General features: G+C 35.3%; 2 protein-coding genes and 1 long non-coding RNA gene across 9 annotated transcripts in view; 1 reads left to right on the top strand and 2 right to left on the bottom strand.

Moving 5' to 3' along the window:
- LOC149489823 (uncharacterized) overlaps window positions 1–3,887 on the bottom strand; it is a 105,200-nt gene extending 101,313 nt beyond the window's left edge. Inside the window, exon 1 of one of the 2 annotated variants that reach the window (XM_089714593.1) lies at window positions 3,765–3,887. The gene's annotated coding sequence lies outside the window, so the exon portion shown is untranslated. The remainder of the gene's footprint in view (window positions 1–3,764) is intronic. The other variant, XM_089714594.1, reaches the window with a different exon arrangement.
- The window catches only part of LOC149489815 (EF-hand domain-containing protein 1-like), a 48,546-nt gene that overhangs the window by 4,512 nt on the left and 29,518 nt on the right, over window positions 1–14,516 (top strand). The window contains exon 3 of the mRNA XM_089714616.1: window positions 478–633. Coding sequence (XP_089570742.1) covers window positions 478–633 — 156 coding nt within the window. The remainder of the gene's footprint in view (window positions 1–477; window positions 634–14,516) is intronic.
- Window positions 6,486–12,867, bottom strand: LOC149489822 (uncharacterized). Of its 6 annotated transcripts, none has more exons than XR_016318337.1 (2): window positions 12,371–12,867; window positions 6,486–7,957 (listed from the first exon to the last, which is right to left on the bottom strand). It is a non-coding gene; the product is annotated as an uncharacterized LOC149489822 (long non-coding RNA). The 6 variants fall into 6 exon arrangements; XR_016318339.1 differs by having other exon boundaries at window positions 6,486–7,852; XR_016318340.1 differs by having other exon boundaries at window positions 6,486–7,844.

Below are 14,516 nucleotides of genomic sequence, written 5' to 3'. Positions count from 1 at the left end.
TTTTTAAAAATCCCATCAATATGAAATAACAAATAGATATACAGAAATTTCAATAATTTAAATTTTATGTAACACTATATATTTTTTCTATTTGTTTTCATTGCAAATTGAATGAAAATGCAATTAAAAGAAACGCACGCTGCGCTCTATGGTTGAGATGCAAGGGTGACATTTACACAGGGGATAAACTTTATGAAGTTGAATTGAAACCGATGCTGGTATAACGCAAAGCTGGCAAATGAGCATGCATTTGTCTACGTTTGAATGCTACATGCTCCGGCTGAGCTTGGCTTTGTTTCGTACTCAACTGAGCGCCTTCCCGTCTCGTCTGGTCCATAATACCCGTTTTTCCCTTTTCTTTGATTATTTTTTCCGCATATTGCAGTGGGACATTGAAAATGAAACGGGTTCTGCGTAAATTATTCATGCAACTCGTTCTAACTACGATACGATGTTAATTTCATGTATTTATTTCAGAATTCTGGCTTGTGGCAGGGGAGAATGGTTAAACGAGGGAAGATTCCTAAAAACGACCTCGGCGAATATTGGCACTGGAAAGATCTTGATGTCGGAAAAGATATCTGTATTTACGGGAAAGTTTTTCACACTATATCCTGCGATCTATTCACTAAGGTAAGTATAGCTTTCAACGATTTGTTTGAACGTTTCTTTGAATGTTTTTTTAAGTACATTTACAATAATAAATATATATCTATTTAAATTATCATAAAGTATATTTTTAGGGTGTTTTATGGAAAGTTATCTTTTTAATCTAAAAAAATATATCAAATGATTAATAACTAGGTAGATATAAAACTGTGATGAATGTAAATTTCAATAGGAAAAAAAACATTGCGACTTTTACCATTTTATTATTGTTGTTCTTATCGTCAAAGAAATTAAAGTCATAATGTAGGTATACTTACTTTTCCAACATATTCCGTCGGAAGTATCAACAAAGAACCAACATTGATACTTCCGACGATGTGTGTGTAACGAGACTTATATGTTCAAGTAGATAATATTAACAGCAATTTAAAAACAATCTACGTAGCATTTAAATACGTGCAATAATGTGCTTTCTTTGTTTTTGGTCTAGACACATAAACGGCAGCCATTCTCCAATACTGCCGATATTACGGTCTTTTTATCGGCGACGACATGGCTCTGAGCAATTCATATTCGAACTTGTCAAGCACCTTATGTGCTCACACATATAATGATATATGAGAGAACATAGTGAATAAGTACTCTTAAATTATACAGCCATTTTTAATTCGATATATAAAATATAGGTGTGTATTCCGTAACTGTAATGCATTCAATATATTTTCTTTAGAATATATAATAAATAACAATTGCATTCATACATGTGCAACCAACCTAATTTCAGTTTTGCTTATTTCTAATTTTATAGTAATGCAACACTAGAACTAATTTTATATTTTTATCTATGGCGCGCGGGATCTTGAAGCGCTTGTTGTACTCTGTAGTCGCCGATAGAGTAAGATAGCCGTAGACAGAGAAACCAATAGACAAATTGATATCTTATGTCGCATTCACACAAGAAAAAGAGCAACTTATGCCGGTGTTGTGTAAAGAAATGAGAGAGAATGATAAAATTTTTTGTTTCACCCAGCGTGCCACTTTTTTCAAGAATAGCAACCTACTTATATAAACAAAGTTTGACAGCTAGCTATCGTCTTCCTTAAAAATATAGTTTTTACATGTTATAAGTTACGTAATTCATGGTATGTTTGGTTTCGAATGATTTAGACTTACTGTTAATACTTTATAAAATAATACCATGGTGCGGTGTAGCGTTAAAGGGTGTAAAAGTGATAGTGGAACGAAAATGCCTGGATTGTCTTTTCACTCGTAAGTATACAACTCTTTATCAGTTTATAGGCCTTCATGATATTTCAGCGTGTTAATATATTGTGTATCACGTGCTGTTGACTTGAATACATTGTTTAAAAACCACAGAAATAACAATTATAAATTTTAACCTAAAAAATTTTGTGTTGCCAACTTTTCTACAAATTGTTACCCACTATTATGGGAAATAATAATATATATTCTGCAGTGTGTATTTAATTAAATATCTGAAATATTTTATGGCTTGTTTCAGTTTTCCTGAACCGGATAATTTACGACAAATTTGGATTGTAGCTACAGGATGAACAGATTGGAAACCAAAACCGAAGGTTAGAAAGTATTACGGCAATCACCACCACCGCGACGCTGCCCCGCCGAAGACAATGGACACTCTTGGTTCCAACATTGAACCGGAAGGACGTAGTTAATTAAGTTAGAGATAATTTAAATGTAATTTTTTTATTACAATAAATTATTATTAAGTAAATTTCGTTTTTTTTTTGCGCCTTCGCGGGTCGGTCAATATAATTAACGTGTGTACATCTGTTAATACTTACGAAAATAAACATTATTTTATTTTTTTTTTATTTTTTTTTATGAAAAATAAAACAAAATATCGTATTTTATAAAAATGTTGTGTGGTTTTATGAAACCACGGTAAAAGTGAAACTGTTCGAACGGTTCCGAACACTGCTTTGTGTAGCGCATGTCGCGTGTCGGTCGGCTGCCGAGTAGGTATACCTACTCGGCAGCCGCGATACACGCGACATGCGCTACACAGACCAAAAAGTTTGAGACGATGTAATAAAAGTTTCACTTTAAAAAATAAACAATCGAGTTTTCATCTACATTATCATTACATACACATTTTAATATGGGATTATGATAATGATATATATTCATATTATATAATATACTAGCTTTCCACCCGCGGCTTCGCCCGCTTTGTCTAAAACATAATAAATTATATAATAATAATTATATGTATAATAAAACCTTCCTCTTGAATCACTCTATCTATTACAAAAAACCGCATCAAAATTCGTCGCGTAGTTTTAAAGATTTAAGTATACATAGGGACATAGGGACAGAAAAAGCGACTTTGTTTTATACTATGTAGTGATAGGTATGTGTATATACATAATATGTATTACCCATATAAAAGTAATATGTTTATAATATACTAGCTGCGCTCCGCGGTTTCACCCGCGTGGCTCCACTCCTGTTGGTCAAATGCTAGGCTCCGGACTTTCTTGTAGATATTGGTCCATTCTATAATACCGTAGAACATTTATTTGTTCTATTTTCAATAGATTGCGCAGCGCACGCGATGACAGAATTTTTATTAAGGATATAATATTATTGCATTTTTGGAAAGGATATCTAATTTTTTTGAAAATGCAATATAGCCTATGTTGCTCAGTGAAGATGCAGCTTTCTAAAGGTGAAAGAATTTTTGAAATCGGTCCAGTAGTTTATGCGTGAAAACCATACATACATACATACATAATTACAAACATTTCCTCTTTATAATATTAGTATAAATTAGTATAAACATGTAAGTAATGTGGATATCTCATTATTATCCACTTATGTTATGTGAATAATGATAGAGAGATTTGTATCTTACAAATTGCGGGGTAAATTTTCCCTCACATGGTAACCCTAAATATTGTGACGTATTCTTTTTTATCTCTTTCTGCGACACGCATTGCCGGTGTCTATTGGATTCTCTGTCTACGAAGATAGCAATAGACGCGAGATGGATACACTCAGAGGAATAAATGGATACATGTTTGCAATTTAGCCGAATAATAATATCATGTGCGAGTAAGTGTTTATTACTTTTTATGAATTTAATATTAAATAATAATGGAATATCTTACCTCAGGGTCGTTGGTTTTGCGAAAGGTTTTATGTGAATATATTCTATATGGTAGGTTTTAGGTTATGTTAAATGCGAATACCGAGCACTAACAAACTTGTAACAGCTGTCAAACTGACGTAAGTGTCACGAGTGTTTATTGTGATAATATGTATTTACTATTTTATTCTCCTAATTTTGGTAGGTTAGGGTGTTTCAATGGATAAACGACTATAAATTATTACTATCATTATTAATTATCTGACATTAACTTACTTTTTCAATTAATTAATTAATAGGTATCCATTGAGATAATAGTAGGTATCGTTCTAATTTGTTTGTTATTGACTTGCTACTAGTAGTAGTTACGATATTTTAAATTATACTGTACTTTTAGGTTGATTTTTTTAATCTTTATTTTTAGAGCTTAATCACAAAATGATTAAGTATGTCGCTCCTGATAAACTTAACTTTTTATCATATTGACTGCTCGATTTATTTCAAGAAAATAATTGAGTATGTTTACTACTTATACGATGTAGGTATGTAGGTACCCATTTAGTACAATGCGGTGGAATGTACACGATCGTTACATCAATCAATCCGTGCCGGTTGTTTTCGATCGACGAATTCGATTGTAACCTACCTACACACCTACTTCGATTGTATTCCTTTGGTTTCTAAATTTTTTTCCATATTTTTATTTTTTAGGTCTCGGTTAACGAAGACAAATTCATTGATGTTTTTATTTTTGTTTTATTATTATGGGTTTCGAATTATTACATAATTTTCTGTTATTCACAATATTCAAGACTCGTGAATAATACTTTCAAAGTATATTATGTTCATAGAATTTAACTACGCTTCGCAAAATTGCATTTTCTATGAAGATAAGAAATTTCATTGTCTCATAATATTGTGTAGTAAACTGTAAATCCGAGAAAATTTGTAGCAGCCTGTATGTAAGTACTAAGTACTTTGTTGAAAAGTTCAACATATTTATTTCGCCTTGTCCTGATCCTTCACTCTCAAAATCTCATCATCACATGTAAATGATTGCTACTTTCAGAATACCTATATTAGGTACCTACTTGCTCTGTGCTTTGAGAAGTTGAGAAATATTATACCTATTTGTTGTATTGATAATATGATAGGTAGTAATCGAAATTACATTGATATGCTTTAATTTTTAGACCTTTGTAATATTTAAAGGTATTCGCGTGAATATATCGCTACCTAAAAGTTATTTCCTAAACTTAACTGCAATGATTCCGGTGACGCGCAATTCCTTTGCCAGCTCCGGAACCTAGACATAAAATAAAATTATACTAGGATGCCATCTCGTGTGTAATCAAATATAAACGTGTTACGAGTAATATATCCATATATATTTATGAAAGATATTATAAACCTGGAATGCGTGTATAATAATAATCTATACCTACTGCGCTCTATATTCAAAATGTGATTCTTTTTCGCATTAACAGAGCTATAATGTGAAACGAATGGATGCCGTAAAACCTTCGAATGGCTTTTAGAATAAAGCCAAAAGTGAGGTCGACGGGCTTAAATTAAATGTGTTTATAGCCCAGGAATAGCTTGGGTGGTTTTTATATTGTCCACGACGCGGACGGCTAGCCAATAAACTATGTTACCTATAAAGTGTGTTACTTGTTAGCTAGTGTGTAAAAGTAAATACATGTAGCTTATATCATGTGTGATGTGGAAGTATTATTTTAAGAAGAGGTATGTTAACACGATTTTCATGAATATTGACTTCCTATCCATCTATAAGGAATAAAAAGAAATATTACGGATGTATTTCACAATAAAATGCAATAAGGCATACGGATAATTTATTTTATAGATGACCAAACAAAAATCTGCATCGTCATTTTGAGTCATACAAGGGAAAAATAAAGTGTAGGTAGGTGTAAAGTTTTGATAACTAATCACTGATTCAAAAAAAAAGGAATAATAGACTAATGATGACAATTGCTTTTTTTAATCTTTTTGCAATGGATATTCTTGTAAAATACATCAATATTGAAATTACTTGTACAATACTATGTAGCGTATTTCCAAACTATACATAGCCAGAACGCAACCATAGGAAACTGCTCGTGTATACTTTGTAATGCTGTTTTTAAGTTTGTTATTACAATATATACACGAATTTTGCGTACTGATTGTGTATACTTTGTAAGGCCGGGACTCCACCAAAGCGGAGACGAGACGAGCGGAGAGGAGATGTTTTTTAAACAACCAATAGAATTGAGTTATTGACACGTCTCCTCTCCGCTCAGCTTCAGTGGAGATCGCTGTGCGGAGATGTGTAATATTTGTATGTCGCGATGGAAGCGGAGATGTGAGCTGTGCGCGGACGACGCGCAGTGGAGACGAGAGATGTGAGCGGCGTGCAGTGAGCGATGTCACCCTCCCCCCTCTCGCCCGCTAGCAACCCGCAGAACCCCGCGCGCGCACTCAACGCCACTCAACGCCCCGCACCCGAGCTGAAAAACACCTCTTCTCGCACAGCACACAGCACACCGCACACATCTCCGCTTTGGTGGAGTCCCGCGAGCTGAAAAACATCTCTTCTCGCACAGCACACAGCACACCGCACACATCTCTGCTTTGGTGGAGTCCCGGCCTAACGCGGATGCTTGCGTCTTCGTTCCAAACTATACCTACACGATCAGTACGCAAAATATAACTAAATATACCTACTACTACACCACTTACGCTTGCTATATCTATCTACTTTTATTCTTCTTGATTGATTCAGGAAAATATGGAATAAAAATATTATTAGGTAAGCGTAGAAAAATAAATAGGTAACAGATAAAAATAAGGGTTACCTATGGGTTAGGTTAGGTTCGTGTTTTTTTTTTAACTACACAAAAATAGGAGCCACCGTCTTCTTCTGGACTTATTAGATTCTTACATTTTAGCACTATTGTCAATTGTAAGTCGTGCAGTATAGTCGGGAACGAAGACACAAGCATCCTCGATACAAAAAATATACGATTAGTACGCAACATTACATACACAATACACATGCATTTTAATAATAGATTTCAAAACAGCAATACAATAATATAAACGCGAGCAATGGAAAGACGCCGCGCTTACTCCGAAACATACACGATTAGTCCGCATGCGTACTGGCCACAGTATTACCATATTTCCTACAGTAGTGCGACGAATGTACTTGTGCAGAGAAACGGAGGGGAACTGGCGGGGGTCGGGCGACGCGGGCCGCGTAAAGCAAACACGCTTAGTTTGCTTTACCTAGCGCGAAAGGATGACGCAGTCGTATTTTTTGTGTAATAATTTTATTATACATAGGTACTTACATATTCTATTATGGCGCGCACAAACTGTTCCGTTTACGGATGTAAATCTACATTGAAATCCCAGAAGGAAACAATATTTCAGAAATATTGTATTAATTGTATCTGTTGAATTAAAATGAAAGCTATGTATATGTTGTCCTCATTATTTTCTAATCAGATTGTACATCCCAATGCGAATGCATTACTTAGTTAAATGTTATACCTAATATACAATTAAGAACATCCAAAAATAAAGTGTCCACGTAAATAATATTTAGCAGTGCAATATCTGTAATTATATATTTATGAACAAATAATTACATCAGATTTAATAATCGCAATTATTTTGAATGTACATATGAATAAATGATTTCATCATAATATTAATAATCACAATTGTTTTATTTCCCATTTGTTGCAACCCTAGCGTATTTTCGTGTGGCAGCGTAAGTACCTACGCTGGCGGCGGCATCGCGCGACATCAAAGGCGATTCATTACTGTAGGAAATAATATTGATGTTTTGCATTAAAACAAAACATGTATTATGTGTCGAATAAAACACACAGCGTTGGTGAAGAAAGCTGTCTATGAATCCTATATATCTCTATGAAAAAGGGTCACCTTACCGAATATCGATGGATCTTTCACCTCACTAGCAAGAGCGCGTCCCTAGTATGTCATCTGTCATCGCCAATTTGACATCACCTTTGAAGCGCTGTCATCTGCCTCTGCCGGCATAGCATCTTCATCAGCAAGCAGTAAACTGCAACGCTGTGTGTTTTATTCGACACATAATACATGTTTTGTTTTAATGCAAAACATCAATATTATGTGTCTTTCTAAAACACACAGCGTTGGTGAAGATGTGTTTGATATCTGCTGGTGAAGAAAGACATACAAACGCTATGTTGAAAATAAATTATCTTGTTAATATTGTAATACCTAAGAGTATTAACAACTTAAATTTCATTCCTTTCAGAATGTTAAATGAACCTCTTGTATTGTAAAATAAAGTTATATTTTAAATTCTAAAAACAATACAAGGGGGTTATGTAGCAACAACAAAAATTGTTTTTCTTTCATGTAAGAACTAACCATATATCCTCTAAATTTTAAATTATTCTCCTCAGATAATCATAAGCCAATACTAATGAACTAAGTCTAGAAAGACCTAAGAACTGATTTATTATTTCTCTGTATCTTTGAAACAAATCAAAGTTCAAATAATAAGATAAAAATAACATTTTAAAAATTATAACTCAAAGGAAGATCAATGTCATCAAGGATAAACAATGGAGCCTCTAAGGCTAAATACTACAGTAAATAACATCTGTATATAAAATAACTATAATACCAATGTTAACACAACTGTACCTTAAGCTTTAAGCATGTTTGTTACACATTGATCATTACTTGGATCTTAAATCAATTACAATTAATTAAATTATTAATTTAACAGTTTAAGGTTACCTTAAAGTAAACCAGACTCACTGGCACTGGCTAAATTGACTGATTGACAGTAAAACTTTATAAAGGACTGTATGCGTATGGTCCTTCCATTGCCTCAACAGGTTGGTGCCCTTACCACCTTCTTGAAGCCACTGCTGGACAGGGTTGCTACTGTCTTTAAGATCTGGAAGGACCTTATCTAGCCAGACATAAAGGTTTGTGTTGCAAGCTTAAAGGGTCCGCCCCTCTATAGATAAGAATCAATTATTTACTTTTAAGACTGAAAATCAGTCCTTTGTTACTTGAATCAACCTTTCCACATGGGTCACTGGGCATATTTATGTGTCTGGTTGTCCTCACAACCGACCCCTGATGGATAATATGTTGTTGTATCCATTTTATATCCAAATTCAGGTCAGGTTATAATCTTATTTTCTTCAGAAGTCATGTTCATGTCATGAGCTTCTCGGCCTGACCCCAGTAATAGCATAAGAGCTCCTGAGAGAATAGGGTCAGCTTGCTTATGATAGACCTAGGCTAATTAAAATTAATTAATTTAATTTAATTAGCTATATAGAGTCTCTGTGTACTAGATTACATGCATTCTTCTTTTTTTTTTTTGCATTATGAAAGTCACCTCCTGCTTGGAGGATCATATGTTGGCACTGTGGAGGGGCACCACTACCTAACTGCTCTTTCTCCTTTGCTCTACAATGGGCTTTTTTCTCCCCCCCCCCCCCTTTTCTGACTGAGCAGTTGGGGGGTAAGGCCATTCACCAATGGTCTGAGTGCTCCTGACTTCCGGGTCAATAACCATATATAACCATAATAGTCAATAACCATAAGCCATCTTTAGGCGCTTGACATCGAGTTGCGGAGAAATGCCCGTATATTATTATTATTTATTATATTAACCATAAGCCACCCTTGGGTGCTATGTATCTGCCCGGGTCCCGGGGTGCGAGGTGCGCTAGTACACTTGGAGGATTATCCTTGGAAGGGAATATTCAGCCTAGGCGTCAGCTCCATCAACGACTGCAGATGTCGCATAATTCGAAGCACGCTTTGGCAAATATGCCCTGGCACTAAAGCACCTCTTTGGATAGCGGAATGGACCATATCAGGAGCCTCCGAAATATATTTCCTGTTGTACAAGGTGGGAGAAGCCACTCCGGTACAGGTAGATTTCTTGAGAGGCAATCTAAATCAAAAGCCATTTAGGCGTCCTGGAAGCGTGCCAAGAGTTATTCTCAACTTCTCATCTAGGTACAGTTACTCAGTTGTGAGGGCTAAGAGAGTTAGCAACCTTTGTATGTGGGCGACCAAAGTCTGATTGGTTGCTTGGGCTTCAGGATGTGCGCCCCTTTCAATCTACTCAGAAGCATTTTTATTGCATACCTATGGTACACTACATATAAGTCAGAAATTCTAAGGCCAAGTCCCCTGCTTCCCTCTCCATTTCTCTGACAGGTAAGTACTGTTCAGATGTCCTACTCAGCCCGCATCCGCGGTATCTGTAGTTAGGAAGTGACAAACTTGTTCTTTTACAAAGACTATGACATTTCTGTGTATGTTGTCTTTTCCACAGCTCGTAAGTCTTGTGTAGCATGTAGAGGGAAAGCCTTTCTCTCTTGGTCTGCTGTGCGCGAAACTCTAGAGAAATACCTGGAGGCGACAACTGTACAGTCCTCTCAGTGTTAGATGTCTAGAACTGTCTGCAACTCTTATTTAGTGCAAGACATGGTCCTCTTAATGACTACCACAGTATGCTCTATCTTTGAAGCTTTTGGGACTAGCAATAGCACAGACATTTCTTTACTATCACACATGAGGCACAAGTATCCAGGTTTACAATGTACATTTTGTAATTGATGTGCCAAACCTGCTTTCCCAAAATCTCTATGGTCTCCGGGACCTGTAAAGTTAATTGGAACAATCCTTGTAGACAAAAAGATAATTGTCTTACTAGAAGGCTGTGGCTCATTCTGTGGCTTTACTAAAATCTCCATGGTCTCCGAGACCTGTGAAGTTAAATTATTAGAATAATCCTGATAGTCTAACTAAATCAGAGGGCTGTGGCCCTTTTTGTGATTGGAGTGCCAATCAAGCTTTACCAATATCTCCATGGTCTTCGCGACCTGTGAAGTTGAATTGGAATAGTTCTGCCCATCAGGCTTTACCAAAACCTCCATGGTCTCCGCGACCTGTGAAGTTAAATTGGATTAGTCATGGTAGACTCAAAAGATAATTGGCCAACTAAACCAGAAGGCAATGGACTTTGTGGCTGTAGTGCCAATCAAGCTTTTCCAAAATCCTCACAGTCTACAAGACCTGTGAAGTTAATTTTGTAACGGTCTCAATAGACCAAACTTAATAGCTTAAATAAAACAGAAAGAGGGCACCTCTAGCTTGTAGGGTCTCCGCGACCATTTGAAATGGCTGCAACATGCAGGCAGAAAATAGGCCAATGATGCCTGATTGTGCAAGCCAATCCTGGCCTTGGAAGAATCTCATTACTGTTACCAATGATGTCTAATTTTACAAGCCAATCCTGGCTTTGTAAAAATTTAATTACCGTTATAACCTGTGATATGTATCAAAATTACCTGGTTAATACCTAGGTGTTTAGGTGTCTCAGATTGAATATCAACCTGGCGGAGCCATCAGCTCTTATTGCCAGAAGCATATCTGAATGTAAGTATGGCATATATTTTTCTGTGTCTTTCTGGACACTCAGTTCTTTCAGCATAACCATACTAAGCTAATCATGGCTAAGGACGCCTTGTACATATTTTCAGTACATATTTTTGTAGAAGATACAAATAAAAAATACAAAGATTTTGGTTACTTTACTGTTGATATTATAAAAACTTTATCACGCCTGAGTGTTAATTTTAAGGCAAGCTCTTTCACTTAAGTAAGAAAGGAACTAGATAAACATCATTATCATCGGTAACATTATAAGCAAGAATGATATCATTCAACTGTTCGGGGATATGGTAAATATGGGTCCTTGATGATGATAACGTATATAAACATATCTACATCTCCTAATATGCAATGTCTATTTCTTATGATTTTTCAATACTTATTCAAATAAGTACCCATAGAATCAAAGCTTATTCTGGTATCAATTGACTATGAAAACACGCTCTTTATGTTAAGAATTATTTACCATAAACTAGGTAATCTCAACTTGTAGTAATCAGTACCTCATACTGAAAATTGTGTGAGACCGTTGTTCACATTATACATTCTATATCATATCTTAAGTAATGTAAAATCTATATGTGACATGTTTGATACATGATAGATATGTAAATTATATTATAATAGTTAATTAACAATTTCTTCTCTTTAGAATATTGTGATAGACAGGTTTTGTACCTATCTAAAATATAAGTACCTCTTAATTGTTTTGAACTATATGTGTAGTAGTGGGCAGTAAGTAGTAGGTACTCACTTTTGTTGAGGTAGTTACAATTGAATGGTCAAAGTGATTGAGATACCTCACTATCTGCTGCTGGGGCTCGTTAGTCATAGGGGATCACGGTCGATTCCATAAACCTAAGTACCTTCTACCTAGGTAGCCTAACGATATCTCACAATTCTGGTTAAAAGCAATACTTGACACAGTAACCAATGTGCCTGTGTATGATAAATAAACCCGATGATAATATAGCGATCTCACTATAGGCATGCATTGTGTTTTATTATTAATTACCTACATCTAAATATTGATGTATTTGTGTCAAATACTGTGAAAATATGTATGCCACGTGTTGCATGGAATTCTATGCACGAGTCCGGACATGTTATGACAAGTCTGATTGTACTTACGGAATTTCTCGTCTCCCGGTCTCTTGGGCAGTGACGAACCATTGCTTCTCTCGTCCTCCGAGGACGAAAAAGAGTTCCCGCCACTATTATACATACCAAAGCACCGGTTTTCGAATTTTCTTCCGACAACGTGGTCTTTTGTGTTTGATATTGGAACTAATTCCGTTCCTAAACCAATTACTACTAAAATTTAACGCTTTATGTGTTTTATTCAGGTAAAAGTAACTTAATCTGATCACTTTTACAAGAGATAAATACTAATTATATTCTGCGCGATGTTATTGCGCACGAATTCATAAACGCTATGCCGGCAGAGGCAGATGACAGCGCTTCAAAGGTGATGTCAAATTGGCGATGACAGATGACATACTAGGGACGCGCTCTTGCTAGTGAGGTGAAAGATCCATCGATATTCGGTAAGGTGACCCTTTTTCATAGAGATATATAGGATTCATAGACAGCTTTCTTCACCAACGCTGTGTGTTTTAGAAAGACACATAATATTGTAATACTGTGTACTGGCGCTGTATATTTTGGAGCGATATTCTTACTTACTTCACTACAAAGTATACGCGAGTATTTGCGTACTGCTGTTGTATAGATTGGAAGAACTTTGTAAAAAAGTTATTTCCAAATTATACGTGATTAGTTTCACACCGTTGCGTACTGGCCTTGTATAGTTTGGAAAGACGCTACTATGTATATGCCTCCGAACTTAATATTATGTCATTGGTACCTGTTATCTTTCGTATGAAACAAAAAATAATATGTACTTTATTATAACTAAGTAGAGATAAACTACGATAACATGGCGCGCCCCTCCAAATTACTGTTTCAATGTGTGTAGTGACATCCTTACGAAGGAGTTTGTATGTAGTTGTACGTATTCGTCTTTATTACTTTACGTCCAGATTTGTTGGTCAACTAATCATAAGTTGCCGAGCGCCCAAGACAACGCACGTGTCGTTTTCATAGAATACGTCAGTGCAGCGCCATTACTAATAATAATGAGCGATTAGAGCGTGACTAGTCGAGCAACAAATCCGTGGATTTGTTTTTGTTTGACGGCCGTCTCATTACGCACACATGCGTTGTGAATCTTGGTGGTGCATTGTAAATACTTTCACAAATATGTACTTTCAAACGTTTTGAATTTTGGAGGGGCGCGCCATGTTATCGTAGTTTATCTCTACCTACAATACAAATATTAGATTTATCATCAATCATAAAAACAATTTTTACCAAGTATTTTGTGGTAAATAAACAATTCTCATAATAATTTTAATAGTATTTTCGTTATAAATAAATATTTCTTAAATGTACGAGCAGTCCGATAAACGTAGTATGTAGGAAACTGATAAATTTACAACGACGACATTGAACTTGGTACTGAATACTCCAGTTGCCGGAGCGATAATAATTACAGAGAATATTCAATAACTGATTATACTAGGTATATCAATATGTGATATAAAAAAAATGCAAAATGAAATATCGAACACATTACTACGGGTTGACTGGGGTAATACTCAAAATACAAAAATATAATTCAAAATACAAAAATATTATACTGTAAGTAATGTTCAAATATTAATTCTACATAATGTATTTTATTATGAGTAATTATATAAAAGTTTGAATGATAATTAAGATCTCTGGCCACCTTCGATAAGATCATAAGACTTGTTTTTCTTAATAATTCGCTCTTATTGTTGGTCTTTACTCTTTATTAATGTCTATTCATCATTCTAAACATAGAGTACGTAATCGTAAGTCATTATCTTGCTTTTGTACAGGACAAGCCGCTTGCCCCGGCTTCGCCTGTGTTGATCCGGCATACACATAACCTAAGGATACCTACATCATGCAATCTCTTCCAAATTTTGCTAAACGCGAGTTGAATTGCTAAATATTAAATCAAATTATAAATGAATCTCGCTTTGGTTTAAATAGACCTTTCGAATGATATCCCACAAGAAAAAAATATTTTTTTATCCCCAATTTAACCATACTTACCTGCATTGCCCCCATATTACCATCACCACGAGATGTCACGAAAATAGGCTTATTTGAAAATAACTTAGACATTGTGTTCAGGTGAAAGTTGTAAAATTGGTAAAATGAAGAATTTCAATCCCAAAGAAAA

This window comes from Colias philodice, chromosome 3 (genome assembly GCF_061535455.1).
Source record: "Colias philodice isolate Cphi_HAF_F1 chromosome 3, ilColPhil1 Martin Lab GWU primary, whole genome shotgun sequence".
Taxonomy (NCBI): domain Eukaryota; kingdom Metazoa; phylum Arthropoda; class Insecta; order Lepidoptera; family Pieridae; genus Colias; species Colias philodice.
Note: the sequence above shows the minus strand (reverse complement) of the source record. Positions and strands in the feature narration are given on the sequence as shown.